Source organism: Passer domesticus, chromosome 6, assembly GCF_036417665.1.
Source record: "Passer domesticus isolate bPasDom1 chromosome 6, bPasDom1.hap1, whole genome shotgun sequence".
Lineage (NCBI taxonomy): Eukaryota > Metazoa > Chordata > Aves > Passeriformes > Passeridae > Passer > Passer domesticus.
The window spans coordinates 73,367,439-73,390,245 of NC_087479.1; the positions used below are offsets into that span (position 1 = coordinate 73,367,439).

General features: G+C 53.4%; 3 protein-coding genes and 1 long non-coding RNA gene across 4 annotated transcripts; 2 read left to right on the forward strand and 2 right to left on the reverse strand.

The window, feature by feature from the left end:
* Positions 1 to 502: 502 nt before the first annotated feature.
* On the forward strand, positions 503 to 2,386 carry LOC135302289 (olfactory receptor 14J1-like). Its single transcript, XM_064422674.1, has one exon. The coding sequence runs from the start codon at positions 1,322 to 1,324 to the stop codon at positions 2,252 to 2,254; it is 933 nt and encodes a 310-aa protein (XP_064278744.1). The 5' UTR covers positions 503 to 1,321; the 3' UTR covers positions 2,255 to 2,386.
* A 1,673-nt stretch (positions 2,387 to 4,059) lies between these two features.
* Positions 4,060 to 5,474, forward strand: LOC135304032 (uncharacterized). Its single transcript, XR_010365469.1, has 2 exons — positions 4,060 to 4,177; positions 4,343 to 5,474. It is a non-coding gene; the product is annotated as an uncharacterized LOC135304032 (long non-coding RNA).
* A 4,227-nt stretch (positions 5,475 to 9,701) lies between these two features.
* LOC135302369 (serine/threonine-protein kinase pim-1-like) lies at positions 9,702 to 14,138 on the reverse strand. The gene is made up of 8 exons (XM_064422739.1): positions 14,126 to 14,138; positions 13,363 to 13,469; positions 13,199 to 13,249; positions 12,628 to 12,994; positions 11,830 to 12,006; positions 11,042 to 11,595; positions 10,280 to 10,393; positions 9,702 to 9,861 (listed from the first exon to the last, which is right to left on the reverse strand). The coding sequence occupies exons 1-6, from the start codon at positions 14,136 to 14,138 to the stop codon at positions 11,489 to 11,491; spliced, it is 822 nt and encodes a 273-aa protein (XP_064278809.1). The 3' UTR covers positions 9,702 to 9,861; positions 10,280 to 10,393; positions 11,042 to 11,488.
* Positions 14,139 to 20,760: 6,622 nt separating this feature from the next.
* LOC135302290 (olfactory receptor 14J1-like) lies at positions 20,761 to 22,716 on the reverse strand. The gene has a single exon (XM_064422675.1). It carries the CDS (start codon positions 21,704 to 21,706, stop codon positions 20,789 to 20,791), a length of 918 nt encoding a protein of 305 aa, XP_064278745.1. The 5' UTR covers positions 21,707 to 22,716; the 3' UTR covers positions 20,761 to 20,788.
* Between the last annotated feature and the right edge of the window lie 91 nt (positions 22,717 to 22,807).

Below are 22,807 nucleotides of genomic sequence, written 5' to 3' on the forward strand. Positions count from 1 at the left end.
TGGGAAGGTGCTGAGAAGTGCCTGGGGCAGAATCACTGCCAGCCTTGGCACAGGAACCTCTGGCTGCAGGACAATGCAGCTGCAGCTCCTGGAGCCATCTCCTAAAGCTGGAATATCCCAATGTCTGCAGACTCTGTGAGTACAAGTCTGAGTATTTCTGGTGCAGGGGAGGTGAAATGCTCATGAGGCTCTGACATGCTGAGGGTTTCTGATCAGTCATAAAATATTTTCAAGTCAAGGATTTTGATAAAAAAGCAGAAATTTCCTAAGACTTTGTATTCAGTTTGCTACTACTGGAGAATGGCATAGAGGGAGAATGAACAATAAAGGATGATTATGAATTATTAATTATGAATTTTGACAAGTGCCTGAGACATCTTAACTGTTACTTTTAGTGATCACTAAGTTCACAGTAGATCCCTAATGTGCTTTAAGACACTCTGCCCATGGATAGCAGCAGCATCACTTTTGCTGGACCCGTCCGGCTCAGTCTGAGCTGTCCTTTCTCCAAGCTGCAAACAGAACCTGCCCCCAGCCAGTGCTCTCCAAACAGGCAGAGTTCTGTCAGGCCAAGGAGAGGGCACAGAGATTTGGGGTCTGTGAGTGCTGGCAGGGAGAGATCAGGCACAGGGAAACTCCTGCAGGAGGAAAATCTCCAGGAAGCAGAGAGAAGATCAGGCATAGAGAGGAAACAAAACCCAGCAATGCTGTGGCAGGGAGAGTTTAGAGATGTCCACAGGATCCCCTCCAGTGCAGCCCCTCCCTCTGAACAAGCCCCCTCCCTCCTGTCCCCCAGCCAAGCCTCTGTGAGTTATAAGATTGATGGGGAAAGGCAGAGGTGTTCTGGCACTGAAAATGCTGTCGGGTTGGTGAAATGAGTAAAGTGAGACCTTGGCTACAAATGTGGAGCTGGGCTGTGGTGGATCCATCTGCTCTCAGCAGTACCTGGTGATGTTTAGGGAAAACTTGGGAGTGTGAACATCCTCCACCTGAGAAAGTTTTAAAGCCCAGAGAAACTCCAAAGAGAATGAAGTGCCAGACCATCTCCCCTCACTCTCTACTCATAACTTTGCATCACAAAACTTTCTCTGTCCTCCCAGAAGGCTGTAGAAATGCTGAGGGTTTTTGATATCCAGGAATACCAGGACAGATATGGGAGAGCTTAAAGAGAAAACTCCAGGACTCATGAACAAAAAAGGGTGTCTGTGTGTGTTACAGGGAAGGGTGTATGGGAAATAGCATTGATTTTGGTTACAGGTATCCCCTGTAACTCTTCACTGTCCTTTCTCCATGAACAGGTCCCCATGTGCAGCCCCAGCAAATGTCCAACAGCAGCTCCATCAGCCACTTCCTCCTGCTGGCATTGGCAGACAGGCGGCAGCTGCAGCTCCTGCACTTCTGCCTCTTGCTGGGCATCTCCCTGGCTGCCCTGCTGGGCAACGGCCTCATCATCAGCGCCGTAGCCTGCGGCCACCACCTGCACACGCCCATGTTCTTCTTCCTGCTCAACCTGGCCCTCAGCAACCTGGGCTCCATCTGCACCACTGTCCCCAAAGCCATGCACAATTCCCTCTGGGACACCACCACCATCTCCTACACAGGATGTGCTGCTCAGCTCTTTTTCTTTCTCTTTTTCATTTCAGCAGAGCTTTGTCTCCTGACCATCATGTGCTACGACCGCTACGTGTCCATCTGCAAACCCCTGCACTACGGGACCCTCCTGGGCAGCAGAGCTTGTGCCCACATGGCAGCAGCTGCCTGGGCCAGTGCCTTTCTCTATTCACTGCTGCAAACAGCCAATACATTTTCCCTGCCCCTCTGCCATGGCAATGCCCTGGGCCAGTTCTTCTGTGAAATCCCACAGATACTCAAGCTCTCCTGTTTCAAATCCTACCTCAGGGAACTCGGAGTAATTGCATTTTCCAGCTCTTTAGCACTTGGTTGTTTTGTGTTCATTGTTTTCTCCTATGTGCAGATCTTCAGGGCTGTGCTGAGGATCCCCTCTGAGCAGGGACGGCACAAAGCCTTTTCCACCTGCCTCCCTCACCTGGTTGTGGTCTCCCTGTTCCTCAGCACTGGTATATTTTCCCACCTGAAGCCCCCCTCCATTTCCTGCCCATCCCTGGATCTGGCCCTGTCAGTTCTGTACTCAGTGGTGCCTCCAGTCCTAAACCCCCTCATCTACAGCCTGAGGAACCAGGAGCTCAAGAGTGCCCTGAGGAAAGTAATGACTCTACCTTTTCAGAGACAATAAACTCTCTTTTTTCTCCTCCAGAACCTTCAATCTCCTGGCTGTTTTTTTCCTATTTGTCTGTTTTTTCCTTGAGACATTTTTTATTATTTTTCTAGTGTTGTAATGTTTTTAATAAAATACTGTAGTACTACTCTTAGCATTTTCCATGAACATCTACTTTTCTTTTGTAAAACAAAGATATTTAGGAGACTTGTTCCCTGTGCATTTGAATAAAAACAAGTGGCTGTCCTGACCTGTGTGTTCAAGGCATTTCCTCAGCCCTTCTCTGGCTCTGCAGGGGCAGTGCCTGTGAGCAGAGGCGGAGGGAAGGGGCTCCCAGCACAGCAGCACGGCCAGGGACAATGGCACTGCCTCTTTCCACATCTGCTCCTCCCAGCTCCACACTCCCCTTCCCAGCCCTGCTGTGGGTGCCAGGCCGGAGTGCTCTGGCAGCTTGGTCACTGTCCTGCTGCGTGTCCGTGCTGTGCCCTCAGGCAGGGACAGGCCATGGGCACTGCTGGGACACAGCTGGGCTCCAGCACAGCAGCTCCACCAGCAAAGGGCATCTCCTGAGCGCAGGGCAGGAAGGCTCTGCTCCCCTCCAGAGTCACTCTCAGGACACTCAAGAGGCTCCTTGTGTTCCTTGTTCTCCCAGGGCTCAGTGGGATGAGGTCAGGGTCTCACTGGGGCCTTCAGGGGACTCAGGTCTGGGTCAGGTTTTGCTTGTTGGTGGCCAGTGCCCATCAGATGCTGAATGGTCTGTGCTGAGCCTTCCAGGGGCTCTGCAGCTTGTGCCAGGGCTGATGGCAGGGGAAGGTTTGTCTGGAGGGCCTTGGGAGCTGCCAGGAGAACACAGGGGACCTGCAGGGACAGGGTGTGCCAGGGAGCAGCAGGGAGTGGAGCTCACTGGGCACAGGCCTGGCCAGGCTGGGGTCACCCCGAGATCAAGGACTGAATGTCTGCTGTGAGCCAGGAGAGCTCTGCAGCCCAGGGACACAGCAGGCCCAGGGAAAGGAGTCTGGGCACTGCCTGCTCTGACCCTCAGGGAACTCCCCCAGGAGGATCCAGGGCAGCCCCAATCCCCTCTGGCAGCCCTGGCACAAGGCAGGCACCTCTGAGACCCCTGCATGGCCCCGCAGAGCCTGTGTGGGAGGGGGTGAGTGCAGGGAGCACCATCAGCTGCCTCTGTGTGCCAGGCTGAGCAGCAGAGCCCAGCAGAGGCAGCCCAGGGCCCCGGGCAGCACAGCCCCCGTGCTCTGCAGAGCAGCAGCCCCAGCTCGGGGCTCTGGGCAGCAGGGCAGGGGCTGCAGCAATGGCTGCTGGGGCCAGCACAGACGTGTTCCCCTGGGAAAGGCTCTGGGGGCAGCTGGCATGGGCCAGGAGCAGAGCAGGAGCCCGTGGGTGTGCACAGGAGCCCTGGCAAGAGGCTGCCCTGTCCCTGGGCCAGCAGGAGCTGCCTGAGGAGCCCCGGGGCCAACTCTGCTGCTGGGCTGGGCAGCGGGGCTGGCCCTGGGGCTGCAGGAGCTGCCCGAGCTGAGCATCTGCTGAGCATTCCAGACCCAGAGTGGCTGTCCCTGACCTCCAGTGCCTCCAGTTCCTGCTGCAGGGCCAGACCTGACTCTGCTGCTCTGCTGGGCTGGGGCAGGGGCATGGAAAGGCTGAACTGGGCAGTGCCAGGAAGAGGAAAACAATGGACCCTTGTCGCCATGAGTCCCCCCGCAGTGTCAGAATACACTCCGTGGTTCCATGAGGCCCCAGTGTCACAATGGCCCCTAGGTTCCATAAAGCCCCACAGGGTCACCATGGTCCCCAGGTCACACGAGGCCCTGCAGTGTCACGAGGGCCCCTTGGTTCTGTGGAGCCCACAGGGTGAGTTTTGCCAGTGGGTAGGGTCAGCACCAAAGACACAGACACCAACTGAAAGAATTGTGTCATTTATATAAGGTAAACCTGCAAAAATTACAAATGTAAAGCACATAATTATTTGAAAATAATTACAATAGGAGCAGCTCAGCAATGCACTCAATCATCACCACCAAAGATCAAAGATTGCAGCAGTGATTAAGAAAGATCCAGCACCACTTACGCTCAGCCTTTACCATCCCCCAGATCCACACAGCAGCTGGGGGAAGCTGTCCCAGCCAAGGGCTGCAGAGCCACTCCTGGACACTGGGAATTCCTGCAGGTGCCTCCAGCCACAGCTGAGGCTCCAACTTCGCTGTGAGAGGGCCCAGCTCTGACAGTGCTGAATGAACAAACTGACAGCACTTCTAGTGTGGGAACATCTGGTTTCATCCTCCTCTTGGGTTCCTCCCAAAGCCTGGCCAGGGCCAGATGGGGCCTTGTCTGATTTTTAAATACAGAAAGGTAAATCCACATTTCACCAATGAACAGATAGAGATCATATTGCTAATAAAGATTCATTAATGAGCAGATACAAAGATAAGCTTTGGTTGGAAGTTTCATCTAGAGCTCAGCTTTGCCTCAGGGCCTGTTGTTCAGGCCACATACAGGACCTGGTGTTGAGGCCTCAGGACATCAATCAGTGCTTTGACTTACAGATGATGAACTGCAACCTTCATAACAATTCTTTGGATAACAGAGTTTAGATTTAGCTATTAGGCATAAAGACATCAGCTCTTGTTCTTCAATTAAGTGTTGTTCAAGTTCATTACTCAGAGCTATAATTTGCCTTCCATTTAAAACATCCCTAATTAGTTGCTATTCTCCATTATTTTATCAAATGTCCCTTTTTTCTTGAGACTGTGTCTCTTTTTAGACAAGACTCAGTACTCCGTTTCCAGCACAAAGTGCCACAACAACTCTAAAATGAAATCATAACACACCAAGTGCTCATATTGCAATGACGCGACACTGCCAAAAATTAATTTCACAGTAGCCTCCAATTTGGCAGCCATGAAGCCAATGCCACCAAGAAAAATTTTCTTCTTTCTGCCACTCTTCTACTGCCTTTTCTGTCAAGCTGATTCCTGACTGTTGGCCTTCAAACCCATCACTGAGAGCAGTGCAACATTCCTGTCCCATGAGAGCCCAGGTTCCTCACTGGCCAGCAAGCAGATAATCCCAGTCTGTGTGTTTCTGTAGAGCCCCATTTGTGTTTGTTGGAGCTCCTGGGATGTGAGATTGGACATTTTAACAGCATCATTTGCTATTTCTTCTAATAATTGATTTAGCTCATTACTGTAAAATCTGCAGAATGGGGTAGTACACATGGGGCACAGGTTGAACCAGAATCTTTTGGTTTTCTGAGACCAAATGCACCCCTTGGGTGGAAAATGTTCTCTTGGCCCCAACTCTTCCTTGTGATTGTTGCTGAAGGACCCTCAAGGGAGGCATCAGCATTGCCTGGAAACAGGACCCAAACCATCCTTTAGGAAGCTATTTATGGGCAGTCTCCACACAGCCAGCAGCTTCCATTCTCAGTACCAAAGGTCTGATTTCCTATTTCCCACTCTGGGCTGCTGATGGATGCAGGGCTCTTCCCTGGGCCCTCCAAGGGAGCCCCATTCCTCCCAAAATTGGTTGAGAGCATATCCAGGAATTAATTACATTGAGTATTTTGGATACTTTGATCTTAGCATTCTCAAGAATTTAATGACTAATCCTTGGTGAAACTCTAAAGGTGTTTGTGGCAAACAAAGATTCTGGCTGACTATCAAGATACAACTTGCAGACATCAGCAGTACTTCAGTGACACGGTTATTCATTCTTTTTCCTCAATCTCATTTGGGTTAGGAACAATAATTCGGTCGTCCATGGAGGTGGCACCGTGTTAATTTCAGAATAATGCCCCCAAGGTCCTTTGCTGTTCAGCTTTAGCACGGTGTCTGTGGCTAACAAGGCTTGGTGGGGCCCTTTCCCCTTGGGCTGGAAGGGGGCCGGGTCCCAGTCCCTGAGGGCACCCAGGCTCCTAGATGGAATTTGTGTGCAAGTCCCTCATTGTCACAGCAGCCTTCACATGGAGCCCTGTGGATCAGAGCATTTTCCAAAGGGGCCGTTGGGGCAAACAAGGAGATTTGGTCTGGCAGGATGTGTAAAACAGTATCCTGTAATATCTACTCGTTCTCACACAGAATACTTGGCTGCAAGGACATATTCCCATTGTTCCTGCCCAGGTTTCAGGATTCAATGTTGTCTTTCCTAGGAGCTGTTCCTTCAGCTGCCTCAGGAGGGCCTTTTGGCCTCCGGGCCCACACTCTGGCTCCATTGTTAGGACTGCTGCATCCAAACCCTTTATCTCCACAAATGGTAATGACTGGAGGTGGATCTCCTTTTTTCACAATCGTGCTTAAAATTGCAATATCAATAATTGTGCTACCCTGTCATGGGGTTGAATAACCCAATCTTATTGACAATTGTTTAACAGAATTATTGTAATTTCTCCATTATATTCAGCACCACTTCCTCCTTTCCTCCTGCCATGACATGAACATTTTGCAAGGCCAAGCTCCAAATGAGCAGTTACCAAACCAAGGTGTCCTGGAGGAATCAGAATTCCTGTCTCACTATAGATAGCTTTCATTTGCTTTGGATTTATCCTAATTAATGGCAATGCATGAAGGTCCAGCCTTGCAGCCTCTGGGCTGGCCCTGCCAGGGGCCATCACACCCACAACAATTTCCCAGGCAGTCCAAGTCTCACTGCCCATGGTTGTAGTTGCAAATTGGGTGCAGCTGTGCACAGCCAGGGGGTTTCCATTTCCCCAGTGGGCCATTGTTAAGGGTATGGAGCACATCTGGGAGATGGGTTCTCCATGGGGACAGGTTCCCATCTCCTCATTTTTTCAACTGCTCTTTTAACAACCCCTTCACCTGTTCAACAAATCCTGCAGCTTGAGGATAGTCTGTTACATGAAAAACCCTGCAGTCTTAATCACGGTATTTTCCACAGTAACAGACAAAGCACTCTGAATCACAGCATCAGCAAACCCTGTAAAAATAGACAATTTCATCCCCTCCTCCTTTTTTCATTGTATACAATCTCACAAAGTTTACCTCTGACATTAGGGTCCTGGCCAATCCTTTTCTGTAGAGTATTTAATGTTACATCCCTGAGCAGCCAAAGCTACCAAATTAGTATTGTCAGCACTATTTCACATTATTACTATTTTATACGTAGATATAGATATTGATATAGAAATATAGATATAGATAGATAGGCATAGACATACATATAAAATATATATATATCAATATATATTAAGCCCTGATTATACTATAAATATGTACATAGTTATTTATGATATTAATATTTCACTTGCACAAATGCATCGAAGCTCAAGATTAAAACCTTCTTCTGTTGCTCCATGTGGGAGCATTCCAACAAGAATTGTTCCTTCTGAAGGTGCTGTTTTCAATGTACGGTTAACAAATTCATCTTTGTCTGCCCAAACCCACAAGTTCTTTTCCTTTTCCATATGCAATTTTTGGATACATTTTAAAACATCCAGGGGTTCAGCTTCTTTTAACCAACTGCCCCAGTGCTCACACAGTGCTGCGACCTCAGCCCACTCCAGAGCCAGCCAACTCCAGGGAAGGGCTTCCCATCTGGGAATTTCTGATGCCACTGATTCCTCACATTTACATTTAACAAGTGACATTTTGCTGTGATCTGGCCAGACTCTGCCAGTTTTGTTTTGCCAGTGGGCAGGGTCAGCACCAAAGACACAGACTCCAACTGAAGGAATCAGTGTCATTTACTGCAGCTCAAAGCAGCAAAGAATCACAAAAGGAGCAGCTCAGCAATGCACCCAATCATCAGCGCCAAAGATTGCAGCAGTGATTAAGAAAGATCCAGCACCAGTGTCCCTCAGACTTCACCATCCCCCAGATCCACACAGCAGCAGGGGGAAGCTGTCATAGCCAAGGACTGCAGAGCCACTCCTGGACACTGGGAATTCCTGCAGGTGCCTCCAGCCACAGCTGAGGCTCCAACCTTGCTGTGAGAGGGCCCAGCTGTGACAGTGCTGAATGAACAAACTGACAGCACTTCTAGTGTGGGAACATCTGGTTTCATTCTCCTCTTGGGTTCCTCCCAAAGCCTGGCCAGGGCTCAAGGAGGAACCAAAGGAGCTGACTTTGATCCTTCAGCCCCAAACAAGGCCAGATGTCAGATTTCATGGCCTTGTCTGGCTTGCCAATACAAAAAGATCAATACGTGTGTCACTAAGGAGTGGCTACATCTATCACAGTGCTAATGGCCATGCATATTTCATCAGTGAGCATATACAAAGATAACCTTTGGTTGGAAGGTTCATCCAGAAGTCACCTTTGGCTCAGGGCCTGCTGTTCAGGCCTTGGCACTTCAGGGACATGGTTTAGTGCTGGGCTTGGCACTGCTGAGTGAACGGCTGGACTGGATGAGCTTAGAGGTCTTTTCCAACAGAAAGGATGCTGTGATTCCATTATTATATCTGCTGCATTCAGCTAGGTCTATTTGAGCAGCATTACTTTGCTCCAAAAGTTCCCTCTTGCTCAGCTCCTGTGGCCTGTGGTGGCAGATCCTTCAGCTCCTGGCGCTAAGCTGCTCATGTTGAATGAGACGACTCGGAGAGATGAATACAGTCCAGTTTCTTCTGGGACTCAGAGAGGAGAGGGTGTGGAAACAGGAGCATTGTTTGGTGTGGCCTCCTCTCTGCACTTCATGCTTTTCAGTGCTTTAAACCAGCCAAGAGCTTTCTCCAAGAGTGCAATGGAGCAGCTGTTCCTGCTCCCAGGTCTGGCTCTCTCCAGTCTCTGACCTCGCCTGGCTTTGTCCCTCTTGCTGTGCCCTCTGTTCCCCTAGGGCTCAGTGGCTGCTGCCCAGGACTGTAGGACTGGCACAGATCCAGTGGTCGAGATGCTCCTTTCTCTGCCCTTGGAGCTGTCTGGACACAGCAGCCTTTTCCATCTGGAAGCTCCCCATGGACAGGGAGTCCCCAGCTGCATTCCTTGCACAACCTCCAGGAGCCTAGGGCTGCCATCTCAAGTCCCTGCTGGCACTGGGGGCTCTCAGGTGCCTCAGGCGGCTGTGACACCGCTGCACACGGGAGGGAAGAGTGGCAGGGGCTGTGCTGAATGTCAGCTCCATGTGCTGCTGCTGCTGTGGGGTCATTTGTCCAGCCCTGGCCCAGAGTCAGGGATCAGATCCAGGCCCTGCTGCTGCTCCCTCGGGATCAGCCCCAGGTTGGGTGTTGCTGTCAGGGTCAGCAGGAGTGGTGGCTGGAGCAGCAGGTGCTGACAGTGCCCCAAGCCCTGGGGCTGGAGGGGTCCCTGGGCTGGGCTGGGAGGGAGCTGCCTCTTGTTCTCCCTCTGCCTCATGCAGAGCTGGGCCGCGCACAAGTGGGGCAGCACAGCCACCAGGGAGCCTGCGAGTCTCTTCCAGCCCTGGCTGCTCAGAGTTTGGGCCTTGGAGCCTCAGGTGGGCAAAGGCAGCTGCTCCTGGTGCCTCTGTGTGCCCCTGTGTTCAGCAGTGCTGCTCCATCAGTCTGTGCCCAGCAGTGGGGAAAAGCCTCAGCCCTGCATGGCCAGGAGCTGCCGGGCTCTGCCTGAGCAGCTCAGCCAGCAGGAAGGGAGCTGCTCCGCATGGGAACCAGGAGCAAAGGACACTCTTTTTTTACAGCATGTTTTCTGTTATAAGGAAAAAAAAAATGGTAAAATGATAAAGATAAAAACAAAACCCAAGTGTGCAGTGAAAAATCTTTTGTGACTTTGTATTAAGAGGCAAATGATCTTTTGAAGAAGAAAACTCAGTTCTTTTTTTCATACATTACTTTGTGAATGTGCTGATGGCATGGATCCATCTTACTGACCTCAGCAGCCTTTTTAAAAAGTTTTTGGGCTTTGTTTCCAACATTGTTATTTTAAATTGTGGTTGAAGCAATGGGAAATTGCTTTGTGCCCTTCCAGCTCCAAGCAGCACTGGGAATATAACCTCTGTCAAACCCCAAACCCTTCAGAAGATGCCCTTCCTTCTCACCCTGTGAATGAGCTGCACATTCCCTTTGAAACTGTCAGGGGTTTCTTAAAGACACAAAGTCCCACTTACAGATTTTTCCTCTGGTTTGGGAGTGCAGAAAGGCAATTCTCCATCCATCAGCTCCAGACTGCACTGCCTCAGGGACACGGCCCACTCGCCAGCTTTGGCCCACTTGTGGCACCTCTAGAGGAAGAAAAAGCCAAAAAGGAATGAAGAGTGTGACAGATGAAACATCCTTTGGAGATCCAGGCGTTCAGCTGGGACTGTGGAGAGTTTGCGTTCTTGCCAATTGGATGTGTGTCCCCAGCTGCAATCTCTGGGCCTGCAGGAGAGTCTCACTCACCTGCCAAAGCAGAAAGCTCAGGCGCTGTGCTCGGAACAGGCTCGTCTGATGCAAAGCTGTCAGAGCAATGTGAGGGCAGAGCCAGCCCAGCTGTGCCCAGGGCTGAGCCCAGCAGAGCCCTGGCAGAGCCCAGAGCAGCCTCAGCACCCGCAGAGCCCAGCTGCAAGGAGAGAAACCAGAAACTGCCCGTCAGCTGAAGGTTCCTGTCCCCCTGTCCCAGCTGCCCGTGGTGCTCAGGCCGTGCTGGCTGTGCCCAGAGCTGCCCATCAATGCTGTCTTTGGGAGCAGGGCAGGAGGGCAGGACATGTGCCCAGCCTGCAGCCAGCCACGGCACATCTAGCCCTCAGCAGCTGCCCAGAGCCAGAAAGCAGCTGGGGAGCTGAATGAAGAATTCGTTGCATCCCCCCCAGCAAAGGGGGAACCTTTGGTGCCCAGCCAGGCCGTGCCATGCCCAGATCTGGGAGCATCCCCCTGGCTGTGGAACTCACCTGCAAATTGGGTGTGGAGTGTGTCTTTAGAGAAGGTGCCAGAATCCAAGTCCATCTTCTTCAGCTGGCCAGGCCAAGGAAGAGACTGTCATCCTTGAGGCTGTCCTTGCTGTCTCCAGCAGCAGCCCCACCTGGTACAGCTTCTCCAGGAGCTCCTTCTCCTTCCCTGGGAACAGACCAGGCTGTCAGGGCTCTGCCCAGGGCCCCAGCCATCCATGAACCAGACAAACAAACCGGGGGGATGGTGGCCACCAGTGCTTGCCACACCAGATCTCCAGCTCAGCTCCCGCCCAAGAGCTGCTTGTTCCCTTCTGCTGACCCCTGCTCAGAGCTACAGGCAGGACAAAACCAGTCTGGTTTGCTTTGCCACTGAGTGCCAAGAGATGTGTGGAGCTGGTACCTGCCAGGCCCCTGGATCCAACTGTGCACATGCATCTCTCCCATCTTCTAGGGCCGAGGAGCACCCTGCACCCAAGGATGGCAGAAAAGCTCTTCTAATGATGGCCTGTCCGAGGGCTGCATGGACAAACACCGCTTAATGACATCTTGGCACTCTGGGGAGACAAACCAGAAATCACCAGTCAGTTGGAGAAGTTGCCCCCCTGTTCCTGTGCCCAGGCCATACTGGGTGTGCCCAGAGCTGGGCCTAAACTTCCCCACGGATTCTCTGTTTGGAGGAGAGCAGGACATGTGCCACCTCCTCAGCAGCTGCCAGAGCAGGATGCCCATCAGCCCGCTGCTGTCTCCCAGCATTGGTATTCCCCCTGTGCCCAGAGATGAGGATCCACCTTGAGAGAGCCGTGCTGGGAACAAGATGCGCCCCCAGATGATCTCCTGGCCCCTCCTGAACGGGTGCTTCCCCACGACCAGCTGGTACAGCAGGAGGCCCAGGGACCAGATCGTCGCTGCCTCGCCATGGTAGCTTTGGTGCTGGGTCCACTCTGGAGGGCTGTAGGCCAGGGTTCCTGTGGAACACAGACAGAGCTCTTCAGGGGGATGCTGCTGCTCCCAGAGCCTGGCCCCAGCATCCCCGGGCATGTGGGGGCTGCTCCAGCAGCACACGGGGTGACCGCTGCTTTCTCACCATCACCTGGGACTTGTGTACAAACTCGGGGCTGGAAAAGAAGCCACTGGTGCTGGAAGAGGGCAGCAGAAACCCTGGGAAAGCCCAACCATGACACACAAAGGAAAAACCCACCCACTGGTGGAGAAAACCCATTCTCCTCTCTGCCTGCGTGGGCCCCCAAAAAATGTTAATAAGCCAAGGCAAACAAGGGGAGTGGAGCAGTCCAAGCCCCTCCTCCCCTGCACACCAAACCATCCAGGGCATGGGTTAAGACCCCCCCTCTCCATTACCCCCATGGGGGTTTTTGTCGGGCTGGCTGCACCAGCAGCTCCAGCCCCAGCCCAGGCCACAGTGGGTACTGAAGGCTGTCAGCAGGGCTGGGAGCTAGCCCCCCTCACACCCCAACCAAATCAACTTGGCTCCAGCATTAATCCCATCCCAGCTGCAGTAGGGGGAAGCCCCGGTGCTACACCCAGGCTGGGCCATGAGATGCCCAGGAGCATTCCCTGCGAGGGCTCACCTGCAAACTGGGTGTAGGCTGTGTCTTGGAGGAAGGCGCCACAGCCAAAGTCAATCAGTTTCAGCTGCCCGCTGGCCAGGTTGAGCAGGATGTTCTCAGGCTTGATGTCCCTGTGCAGGACCCCGCAGCTGGTGCAGTGCCGCACGGCCTCCAGCACCTGGCGGAACAGCCCCCGCGCCTCCTCCTCCGGCAGGAACCTCCGCTCCGCCAGGAAACCCGAGAGCTCCTGGCACCGCTCTGGACGCTCCATCACCAGCAAGAAGCTGTCGGGGAGCTCAAGCCACTCCAGCAGCTGAATGACACCAGCACACCCACAGGACACCTTGGCCAGCAGCACGATCTCCAGGGGCGCGCTGGTGCCGTCGGGCTGCGGGAGGAGCGCGATGCCGTCAGTGGAGCTGAGGCTGTGCCAGGGCTCTGGGACTCCTCAGCCAGCCCGGGATGCTCTGCATGCCCTGCTCAGCCCACGCCCGCTCTCCCCACAGGGCTCCCGGCAGCTTCCACCATGCCGGGCCCCGGCTCCTCGCCGCCCGGCACGGCCCGGCTTCTGCCGCTGGCCCCGCTCACTCACCAGCTCGCTCCAGTGCCGGATGCGATCCCGCGGCACGCGTTTGATGGCCACCTGCGAGCAAGGGAGAGCAGCGGGCTCAGCTCAACTTCCTTCCAACTGCGCTCCGACATTCTCGTCCTTGTCTCCCTCTTCCCTCTCCGCCCGCCGCCGGCCCCGCCGCTCACCGGGGTGCCGTCCGAGAGCCGCGTCGCCGAGCAGACGCTGCCGAATCCGCCGCGCCCCAGCAGGGAACCCAGGCGGTAGCGCTCCTGCAGGGCCTCCTGCGCCTTCCCTGCGGGCGGGACGCGGCTGTCAGCGCTCGGCCCGGGGCCAGCAACGGCCCCCGAGTGCCCCTCACCTGCCCCGGGCCGGGCATCCCCACCCGCCCCGGCGGCTGCGCTGCCGAGCGGCGGAGCTCGGGCCGGGGAAGCCGCAGCGGAGGCGGCGGGAGCGGCTGCGCCGCCTGTGTCCTCCACGGGCCCCGGGAGGAGCCGGGGCCGGGGCCGGGGCCGGGCTCGGGGTCGGGGCCGGGACTGGACCCTGCGTCGGGGCCGGGGCCGGGCTCGGGCCAGGCGGAGCCAAAAGCCGGCGATGCCGCCCCAGCCCCAGGCATTGACGCCCGCCCAGCAGCGCCAGCGCCAGCACGGCCAGAGCCGGGCTGAGGCCAGGCGGCGGCGGGACGGCCGGGGGCGGGCACGGGGCAGCCCCGCCCGGGGCCGGGGGTGGGCCGGGGGCATGGCCCGGCCCGGCACGGGGAGAGGGAGGCGGGGAGAGGAGAGGAGAGGAGAGGGACGCCGGGAAATCGACGCGGAGGGAAGGGTGCTCGTCAGCGGGAAAGGGCGAGAAAGAGAGAAAAAGAGAAAGAAAAAGAGTGTTTTAGATTCTCTGCTTGCGCTGCTTTTGCTGCCGCCGCCGCTGCTGCCGCCGCTGCAACTGAAGCCCCGGGGCCGTTTGTCCGCATGTCCGTTCCCCGCTCGAGCCCCACGAGCCCCACGGGCGAGCCCCGCGCGCCCCAGGACAGCCCCTTAGTCTGTCCAAACACGGGAACTTGGCAGTGTCGAGCCCAGGTGCAGAGCCCTGACTCCTGCACGCTGGCAGAGGAATCCCCTCAGTCGCTGCTGTGCATTGTCCTTGCTGTGGGTCAAGCACTGTCGGGGCACATTCCCTTGGTGTAGGATTCCTGCCTGACCCAAGCACTGCACTTACATCTGCAGTGTTGCTTTCCAGTAAAAACAGGGGAAGGAAAACTGTTGTGTGTCTCATGGTATTTTAGAGTGTCTAAAACATGATAAGTCACCGATCTTAGAGGTGAGGTGCATTTGGAATGAATGGGATAGAGAAGTAGTGCAACATGGGAAAGGGCAGACTAGAAATAAATGGAGGAAAACTTCTTGGAATGTTTCTCTCACTTTCATTTCACTTCTGGAAAGCTGTTTCAGTTTTCCAGGAATCTTCTCCTGTCTGCTCTTCTCAAGAACCTTTCATGGAGAACAAGGTGAAGCTTGTGTCCCAAGATTTGCCACCAGCTGCAGCTTCTCCTGGCTTTCCACACTGCACTGTGTGTGCAGCACGACTTTTGCAGCAAAGCAGGACAAATGTTTGGAGAACTTTACACATCCTTTTTTTTTGCTGGTGGGCTGTGGAATTGTGCTACTGGTGAAGTTTTCATTTTAACGGATTGTGCTGGTTTAGGGCAAATTTTGGGAGGAAACCTCCAAAAGAGGTCCGTCTAGAAAGCAAGTTCAAGCAGCCCCTCCCCCTACTAGTTCAGGAAAAGACTTCCCTGTTAGAGAGCATTTTGGGCAGACACTGTGGCCTATGTGCACAGCCCTGCAGGCAAAACAATGGACATTCTGTGGATTTAGAAGCATGCTTGCAAACACTCTGTGAACGTGCCTGATAGCAGAAGCACACTGCCCTTGAGCAGCCAGCATGAGAAAGTTTGCCAACTGCATCCAAGAGAAAAGGATGTGAAATGTTATAAATGAGAAGCTTGACGAGGCCAATATTCAAGCAGCAATCAATTTATTAATTAATATGGTAAAGTATGAGCAAAACAGCGCTGGGTACAGTGGGGAAAATTTTCCCTCCAACTGCACGCCGATAGTTGGAGCTTACAGATATTTATAGGGGTACTCATAAGCTTTCTCAGCAGTTTCTGTTCCCAATTTTTATGTCACAATTCTATACACTATTGTGATTTAGTTTTTCTCAGGATGTATCCCAGAAAAGAGTATCCCCGTATGGTGGGGTCCAGCTTCCGAAAGAAGAAAGAAGTCTCCCAGCTGGTGAGGTCCAGATTCCAGATGTGGGTCCACCTTTTAATTGCAAGGACTGTAAATCTCATAACAGTGATGTCCAGTTTCCCTTTGTTGAAACTATCAGTCCTTGATAGAGTTGATGTTCATCTTCCTTTCTCAAGCTGCTTTTCACTGTTTTGTTAAGGTGTTGAGATAAGCATGTTTCCTTTTGATATATTCTAAAGCTACAGTTCCAAAGATACTTACTACAAGCAATATTCTAAAATGATACTTCAAAAGGTTATTATTGCAAAACTCATTTTAGCTAGAAGCAGAAAGTTCCTGTCAAGCAGCAACATCCTTAAAGCTTTAATTCGAATGCTCCTAAATCAACTGAAGAGTTATAAAGGTTAATTGCGAACAAAGGATAGGTTCAAAGGCCTTCTTCCATGCTTTACTTCCTCAGTTATTTATTAGAATTGTCTTTGTAACTGTCCCATGATCAGTTTCCACACATATCCCAATCACAGGTACACAGGTTGCCTGTATGTACCTGACACAAAACATAGCTTTGTATTTCACAACATAAAAACTAGGTAAGAAAAAACAATGTTATTATTATAAATAGAAATGAATATAATAAATATATACGTAGTTAAATAATAACACAAAAAATTTGATACAGAATAAAATAAAATAATAAATTACAGCAACATTTTTGCATGCTTTAGGATGTCAGTCCCAGGTGGGCCATGTCAGACATGGTGAGGCTGGGGTGAGCAGCAGGCTGTACAAACAGGGTCAGCCCAAAAGGGGCTTGTTCTTCTCCATGCCCAGACCTCCTAAGGAGACATTCAGCATCAAGATCACTTCGGGAATGCTTCTATCACCTCTTTTCTGAACTGAAAAATAGAAAACCACTCATATGATTAAATCCAAACATCATGTGTTTGGTGCACATTGACATCTTCCTCCTTAACAGAACTCCAAACTGACTCCAATCACTGCACAAGCCCTGGAGACTTAAGACAATTGAAGGGAGACAAAGAGCTCCTGAGGGCTTTCTGTGTTTTAATCAGCCCCACGGTGGATTTGGGGCTGGGTCCAGGAGCCTCAGGCACTGAGGGAAGGATGAAGAAGCTGCTCAAGGAGTCAGCAGCAAAACTCCAAGTGCCTTGGAGCATGGCTGGGCCCCACTGAGGGCAGGGAGTGCCAAAGGCTCCCAGGGATGATGAGAGCAGATCCTTGAGGCCAGGAGTGCAGGGAGCCCAAGGCTCTGGCAGGGAACTGCAATGCTGAGCAAGGCCTGGGCTGGCTGGGGGAAGCAGAAAGGCCAAGCCCTGAGCCCAGCCTGGGCCAGCAGGGCCTGTCCCTCACGGGTGGCTCGGGGCTCTCTGTGGGGCAGGGGGATGCGAGGGGCAGCAAGGACAAATGCCATAAACCTGCAGCCCCTGCCAGCCTGGCCAGGGAGGCCGAGGGAGAGCCAAAGTGCAGCCCCTGCCAGGAAAGTTCCTGCTGTGGGGCCTCCAGAGGCGCTGCCCGAGCCCAGGGCACAAAGGCCTGGGTGCCTGTGGCCCTGCCAGCCCTGCCCAGCCCTTGGCCATCTGTCCTGCAGGCTGTGCCCCCTGTGCGTGCTGCTCCTGTGCCCTGGCCGGCTGCACTCGCCCCTCTCGCTGTGCCCCAGCATTTCTCAGCCAGCGTTTCTGTGCCCTCCCTGGGCTCCCTGCACCCAGCGCTGCCGGCTCCTGGCACACAGAGCCGGCCATGGCCCAGCCTCACGCTGCCACACCTCGAGCACCACAATTCTACCCTGACAGGGACTTTGCTTTCTCCTCAGCTCCAGGCTGAACCTTCCAAGCTGCACTTTGGGGATGTTTCCTGCAATTCCCACTCCCAAGCAAAGCTCTGTCTCCTGCTGTTCACAAACAGAGAAGGGCTGGTGGGAGAAGTGCTGGTCAGAGGCTGTTTGGGCCACAGTCACCATGAAATTATTGAGTTTTTAAATATTCCATGAAAGAAGGAAGGGCATCAATAAATCTTCTACCCTGGACTTTTAAGGGCAGACTTAGGCCGAATTGAGGATGCAGATTTGGGGAGTACCAAATCAGGAACTGATTCTTTTAAGGGAAACAGCCTGTAAAAACACAGGGTTCCAGGAAGGATGGACACACTTCAGCAAAGAAACCTTGATGGAGCAAGAGTAGGCTGTCCCTTTGTGCAGAAAGATGACCCAGAGGAAGAAATGACTGGCCGGGCTGGGCATGGAGCTTTTGCAGGAATTTAGGGGTTAAAAAGAGGGTGCATCACCTTTGGACATAGAGGCAGGTAAATCAAGAAATATTTAAGGATGTTGTTAGGTCATGCAGAAAGAAAATTAGAGCGGTAAAAGCTCAGTTAGGAAAACTTGGATTCTTCTGTGAAGGATAATAAAAATGTTTTTATAAGTACATTAATGGTAAAAAGAGGGCTAAGGGCAACCTGCATTTCTTATTGTGGGGGATATGGTTACAAAAGATGAGGAAAAGGCTTAGGTACTTCACCCCTTCTTTGTCTCAGTTTTCAACAGTAAGACAGGCCACCCTCAGGACAAGTGTTCTCCTGAGCTGGTAGATGGGCACAGGGAGCTGAACAGCCCCTGCAATCCAGGAGGAAGCAGCTGGGGACCTGCTGAGCCACTCAGGTGCTCACAGGTGTCCCCAGGACCAGATGGGATCCTGAGCTGGTAGATGGGCACAGGGAGCTGAACAGCCCCTGCAATCCAGGAGGAAGCAGCTGGGGACCTGCTGAGCCACTCAGGTGCTCACAGGTGTCCCCAGGACCAGATGGGATCCATCCCAGGAGGATGAGGAAGCTGGTGGATGAGCTCCCCAAGCTGCTCTCCATCATTTACCATCAGTCCTGGCACACCAGGGAGGTCCCAGAGCACTGGAGGTGCCAGTGTGAGCTCATCCCCAAGAAGGGTTGGAAGGAGGATCTGGGGAACTCCAGGCCTGTCAGCCTGACCTGGGTGCCCAGCAAGGTTATGGAACAGATCACCTTGAGAGCCATCACAGGGTACCCACAGGATGGCCGAGGGATCAGAGCCAGCCAGGGTGGATTTCAATATCTGCACTGATGATCTGCATGAGGGGACTGAGTCCAGCATCAGCAAATTTGCAGATGACACCATCTGGGTGTGAGTGTGGATGTGCTGGACGGTAGGAGGACTCTGCAGAGGGCCCTGGACAGGCTGGATCAAGGGCCCAAATCCAAAAATGTGAGGTTTAACAAGTCCCAGTGCCGGGTCCTGCACTTTGGCCACAACAACCCCTGCAGCGCTACAGGCTGGGGACAGAGTGGCTGGACAGCAGCCAGGCAGAAAGGGACCTGCAGGGACTGATGGACAGCAGGCTGGACATGAGGCAGCAGTGTGCCCTGGTGGCCAAGAAGGCCAATGGCTCCTGGCCTGGATCAGGAATGGCGTGGCCAGCAGGAGCAGGGCAGTGATTCTTCCCCTGTGCTCAGCACTGGTTGGGCAGCACCTCAAGTGCTGTTTGCTGTCCTAGGGCCCCCAATTTAAGAAGGACATGGAGGGGCTGGAGCATGTCCAGAGAAGGGAAACAAGGCTGGTGAGGAGTCTGGAAACACAAGTCCTCTGAGGAGCGACTGAGGGAGCTGGGTTGTTTATCCTGGAGAAGAGGAGGCTCAGGGAGACAAGGCGGTGTCAGGGCACAGGTTGGACTTGATGATCTCCAAGGCCTTCTCCAGCCTTGCTGATTCTGGGATTCTCTGAAACCACTCTTGCAGAAGTTGCAGGATGAGCCCTGGATCTCCTCTTCAGAAGCTCCAGCAGCCCAGGTGCCTCAGCTTCTCCCAGCCCCAAAGCCCATCCTGTCAGTGCTGCAGAGCCTCTGCAGCTCCTCCTCATTGCCCAGAACAGGGAGCCCCACAGGCAGACACAGCAGCCCAGATGTGCCCCCCTGGCCTGGGCTGCCTCTGGCAAGGGAGCAGCACCAGGCACTGCAGGAGCCTGCAGACAATTCCTGCAGCACTTGGAGGATGATCCTGCTGCCCAAGGGACGTTCCCATGGTGCCAAGTCAGGAACTGCAATGGGGAGTGGGGCCAGAGAGGAAAGGGCAAACAGGGATGGGCTGTTTGCAGGGGAGGGAACAGGGGTGGGCAAGAAGAAGAAATTTGTAGCAGGAAAGAGCAAAGAAAACAGAGGTGATGAAAAGGAAATGCTGAGGGCAATTTGGGGGTGGCTGCCAGGCAGCCCTGGCTCTGAGCAACAGCATCTGCAGTGGCACAGGAAACTCCCAGCTGATGGGAACAAAGTTTCTGGCTGACTGCAGAGGCCAGGACAAAGCTGAGTGGTTTCCCTGGTGTCCCCCAGCCCTTGCTGGCCCCAGGGGCTGATGGCATTTGTGCTCCCTCAGGTTCATGTCCCCACAGCAGCAGCATGGGGGTGCTCCTGCCTGCTGTGTGCAATGCAAACAGGGGCTCCTGAGCCAGTGCTGCCGTGGCTGTGCCTGCAAGGATGCAGCACCTGTGTGAGCTGGGGGAGAGGCCAGGGCTGCAGAGGGGGGATGTTGTTGGCAGCTCCATCAGGACGCTCTGGGACGCTGCCCTGGGCTGTGCAGCGCCCTGGGGATGGATCAGCCCCTGCTCTGCTGCTCCTTCCCGTCTCCCCCAGGGCCCTTGCAGAGCCCCAGCCATGCTGTTTGCCCCCAGCCTGCCCACGGCCAGCCTGGGGCTGCTCACCCTGGGGCTTTTCTGTGCTGAGCATTGGCCTGGCCATGTTCTTGAGAGAGCCTGGGCAAGGAGCCTGCAGCCCCCAGGGCCTGGCCTGAGGCGTCAGCGCTGCCCCAGCAGTGCCCATGGCCTGTCCCTGCTGCAGCCCTGGCACTGCCACCCCCAGGACTGTGCCCGGCCCCAAGAGCACTCAGGCCCTGCAGCAACACCAGGGCCACCAGGGCAGCGGGGCAGGGCCACGGCAGCAGCACTGGCAACACCAAGTGCTGCTGCTGCTGCTGCTGGGCACAGCTGCTGTGCCAGCACTGATCTGCCCCAGCTCTGCACACAGACATTGCTGCTGCAGCTCCAGAGGAGGCAAAAAAAGGGCATCTCTGCAGAAAACTCTGCTGGGAGACGCTTGAGTTCCTTTCAAGCCACCAAGAGATCAGCCCATGATTGACAAAGTGTGTGGTCACAGGGAAGGTGGAGAGAAACAAAGTGAGAAATCACACAGAAAATGACATCTCTTTGAGGACAACATGAGAACACTAAACCAAGGAATAAAAGACCCCACAACCAAACCAAGAAGAAGTATCAAAGGTGACTTTTATTACAAGTGGTTTGCAGAAATTGCCCAAGAGTTTCATGTTCCTGAAATCATCTAGTCATCAGCCTCCTCACAGCAGCCTTGAGCTCCTCGTTCCTCAGGCTATAGATGAGGGAGTTCAGGGCTGGAGGCACCACCGAGTACAGAGCTGACAGGGCCAGATCCAGGGATGTGGAGGAGATGGAAGGGGGCTTCACGTGAGCAAATATACCAGTGCTGATGAACAGTGAGACCACAGCCAGGTGAGGGAGGCAGGTGGAAAAGGCTTTGTGCTGTCCCTGCTCAGAGGGGATCCTCAGCACTGCCCTGAAGATCTGCACATATGAGAAAACAATGAACACAAAACAACTAAATAACAGAAAAGCACTACCCATAAGTAGCCCCAGTTCCCTGAGATAGGATTTGGAGCACGACAGCTTGAGGATTGCAGGGATTTCACAGAAGAACTGGCCTAGGGAATTGCCATGGCACAGGGGCAGAGAAAATGTATTGGCCGTGTGCAGCAGTGAATAGAGAAAGGCACTGGCCCAGGCAGCTGCTGCCATGTGGGCACAAGCTCTGCTGCCCAGGAGGGTCCCGTAGTGCAGGGGTTTGCAGATGGACACGTAGCGGTCGTAGCACATGAGGGTCAGGAGGGAAAATTCTGCTGAAATGAAAAAGACAAAGAAAAAGAGCTGTGCAGCACATCCTGTGTAGGAGATGTTCCTGGTGTCCCAGAGGGAATTGTGCATGGCTTTGGGGACAGTGGTGCAGATGGAGCCCAGGTCGCTGAGGGCCAGGTTGAGCAGGAAGAAGAACATGGGCGTGTGCAGGTGGTGGCCGCAGGCTACGGCGCTGATGATGAGGCCGTTGCCCAGGAGGGCAGCCAGGGAGATGCCCAGCAAGAGGCAGAAGTGCAGGAGCTGCAGCTGCCGCGTGTCTGCCAATGCCAGCAGCAGGAAGTGGCTGATGGAGCTGCTGTTGGACATTTGCTGGGGCTGCACATGGGGACCTGTTCATGGAGAAAGGACAGTGAAGAGTTACAGGGGATACCTGTAACCAAAATCAATGCTATTTCCCATACACCCTTCCCTGTAACACACACAGACACCCTTTTTTGTTCATGAGTCCTGGGGTTTTCTCTTTAAGCTCTCCCATATCTGTCCTGGTATTCCTGGATATCAAAAACCCTCAGCATTTCTACAGCCTTCTGGGAGGACAGAGAAAGTTTTGTGATGCAAAGTTATGAGTAGAGAGTGAGGGGAGATGGTCTGGCACTTCATTCTCTTTGGAGTTTCTCTGGGCTTTAAAACTTTCTCAGGTGGAGGATGTTCACACTCCCAAGTTTTCCCTAAACATCACCAGGTACTGCTGAGAGCAGATGGATCCACCACAGCCCAGCTCCACATTTGTAGCCAAGGTCTCACTTTACTCATTTCACCAACCCGACAGCATTTTCAGTGCCAGAACACCTCTGCCTTTCCCCATCAATCTTATAACTCACAGAGGCTTGGCTGGGGGACAGGAGGGAGGGGGCTTGTTCAGAGGGAGGGGCTGCACTGGAGGGGATCCTGTGGACATCTCTAAACTCTCCCTGCCACAGCATTGCTGGGTTTTGTTTCCTCTCTATGCCTGATCTTCTCTCTGCTTCCTGGAGATTTTCCTCCTGCAGGAGTTTCCCTGTGCCTGATCTCTCCCTGCCAGCACTCACAGACCCCAAATCTCTGTGCCCTCTCCTTGGCCTGACAGAACTCTGCCTGTTTGGAGAGCACTGGCTGGGGGCAGGTTCTGTTTGCAGCTTGGAGAAAGGACAGCTCAGACTGAGCCTGACGGGTCCAGCAAAAGTGATGCTGCTGCTATCCATGGGCAGAGTGTCTTAAAGCACATTAGGGATCTACTGTGAACTTAGTGATCACTAAAAGTAACAGTTAAGATGTCTCAGGCACTTGTCAAAATTCATAATTAATAATTCATAATCATCCTTTATTGTTCATTCTCCCTCTATGCCATTCTCCAGTAGTAGCAAACTGAATACAAAGTCTTAGGAAATTTCTGCTTTTTTATCAAAATCCTTGACTTGAAAATATTTT

Bases quoted from the DNA above. Each gene is read 5' to 3' on its own strand.
- LOC135302289 (XM_064422674.1), top strand. From the start codon at position 1,322: ATGTCCAACAGCAGCTCCATCAGCCACTTCCTCCTGCTGGCATTGGCA.
- LOC135302369 (XM_064422739.1), bottom strand. The intron at 12,995-13,198 runs GTGAGTGAGCGG...CTCCTCCCGCAG, and splicing joins TCCGGCACTGGAGCGAGCTG to CCCGACGGCACCAGCGCGCC. The intron at 12,007-12,627 runs GTGAGCCCTCGC...TGTGTTCCACAG, and splicing joins AGCCTACACCCAGTTTGCAG to GAACCCTGGCCTACAGCCCT.
- LOC135302290 (XM_064422675.1), bottom strand. From the start codon at position 21,706: ATGTCCAACAGCAGCTCCATCAGCCACTTCCTGCTGCTGGCATTGGCA.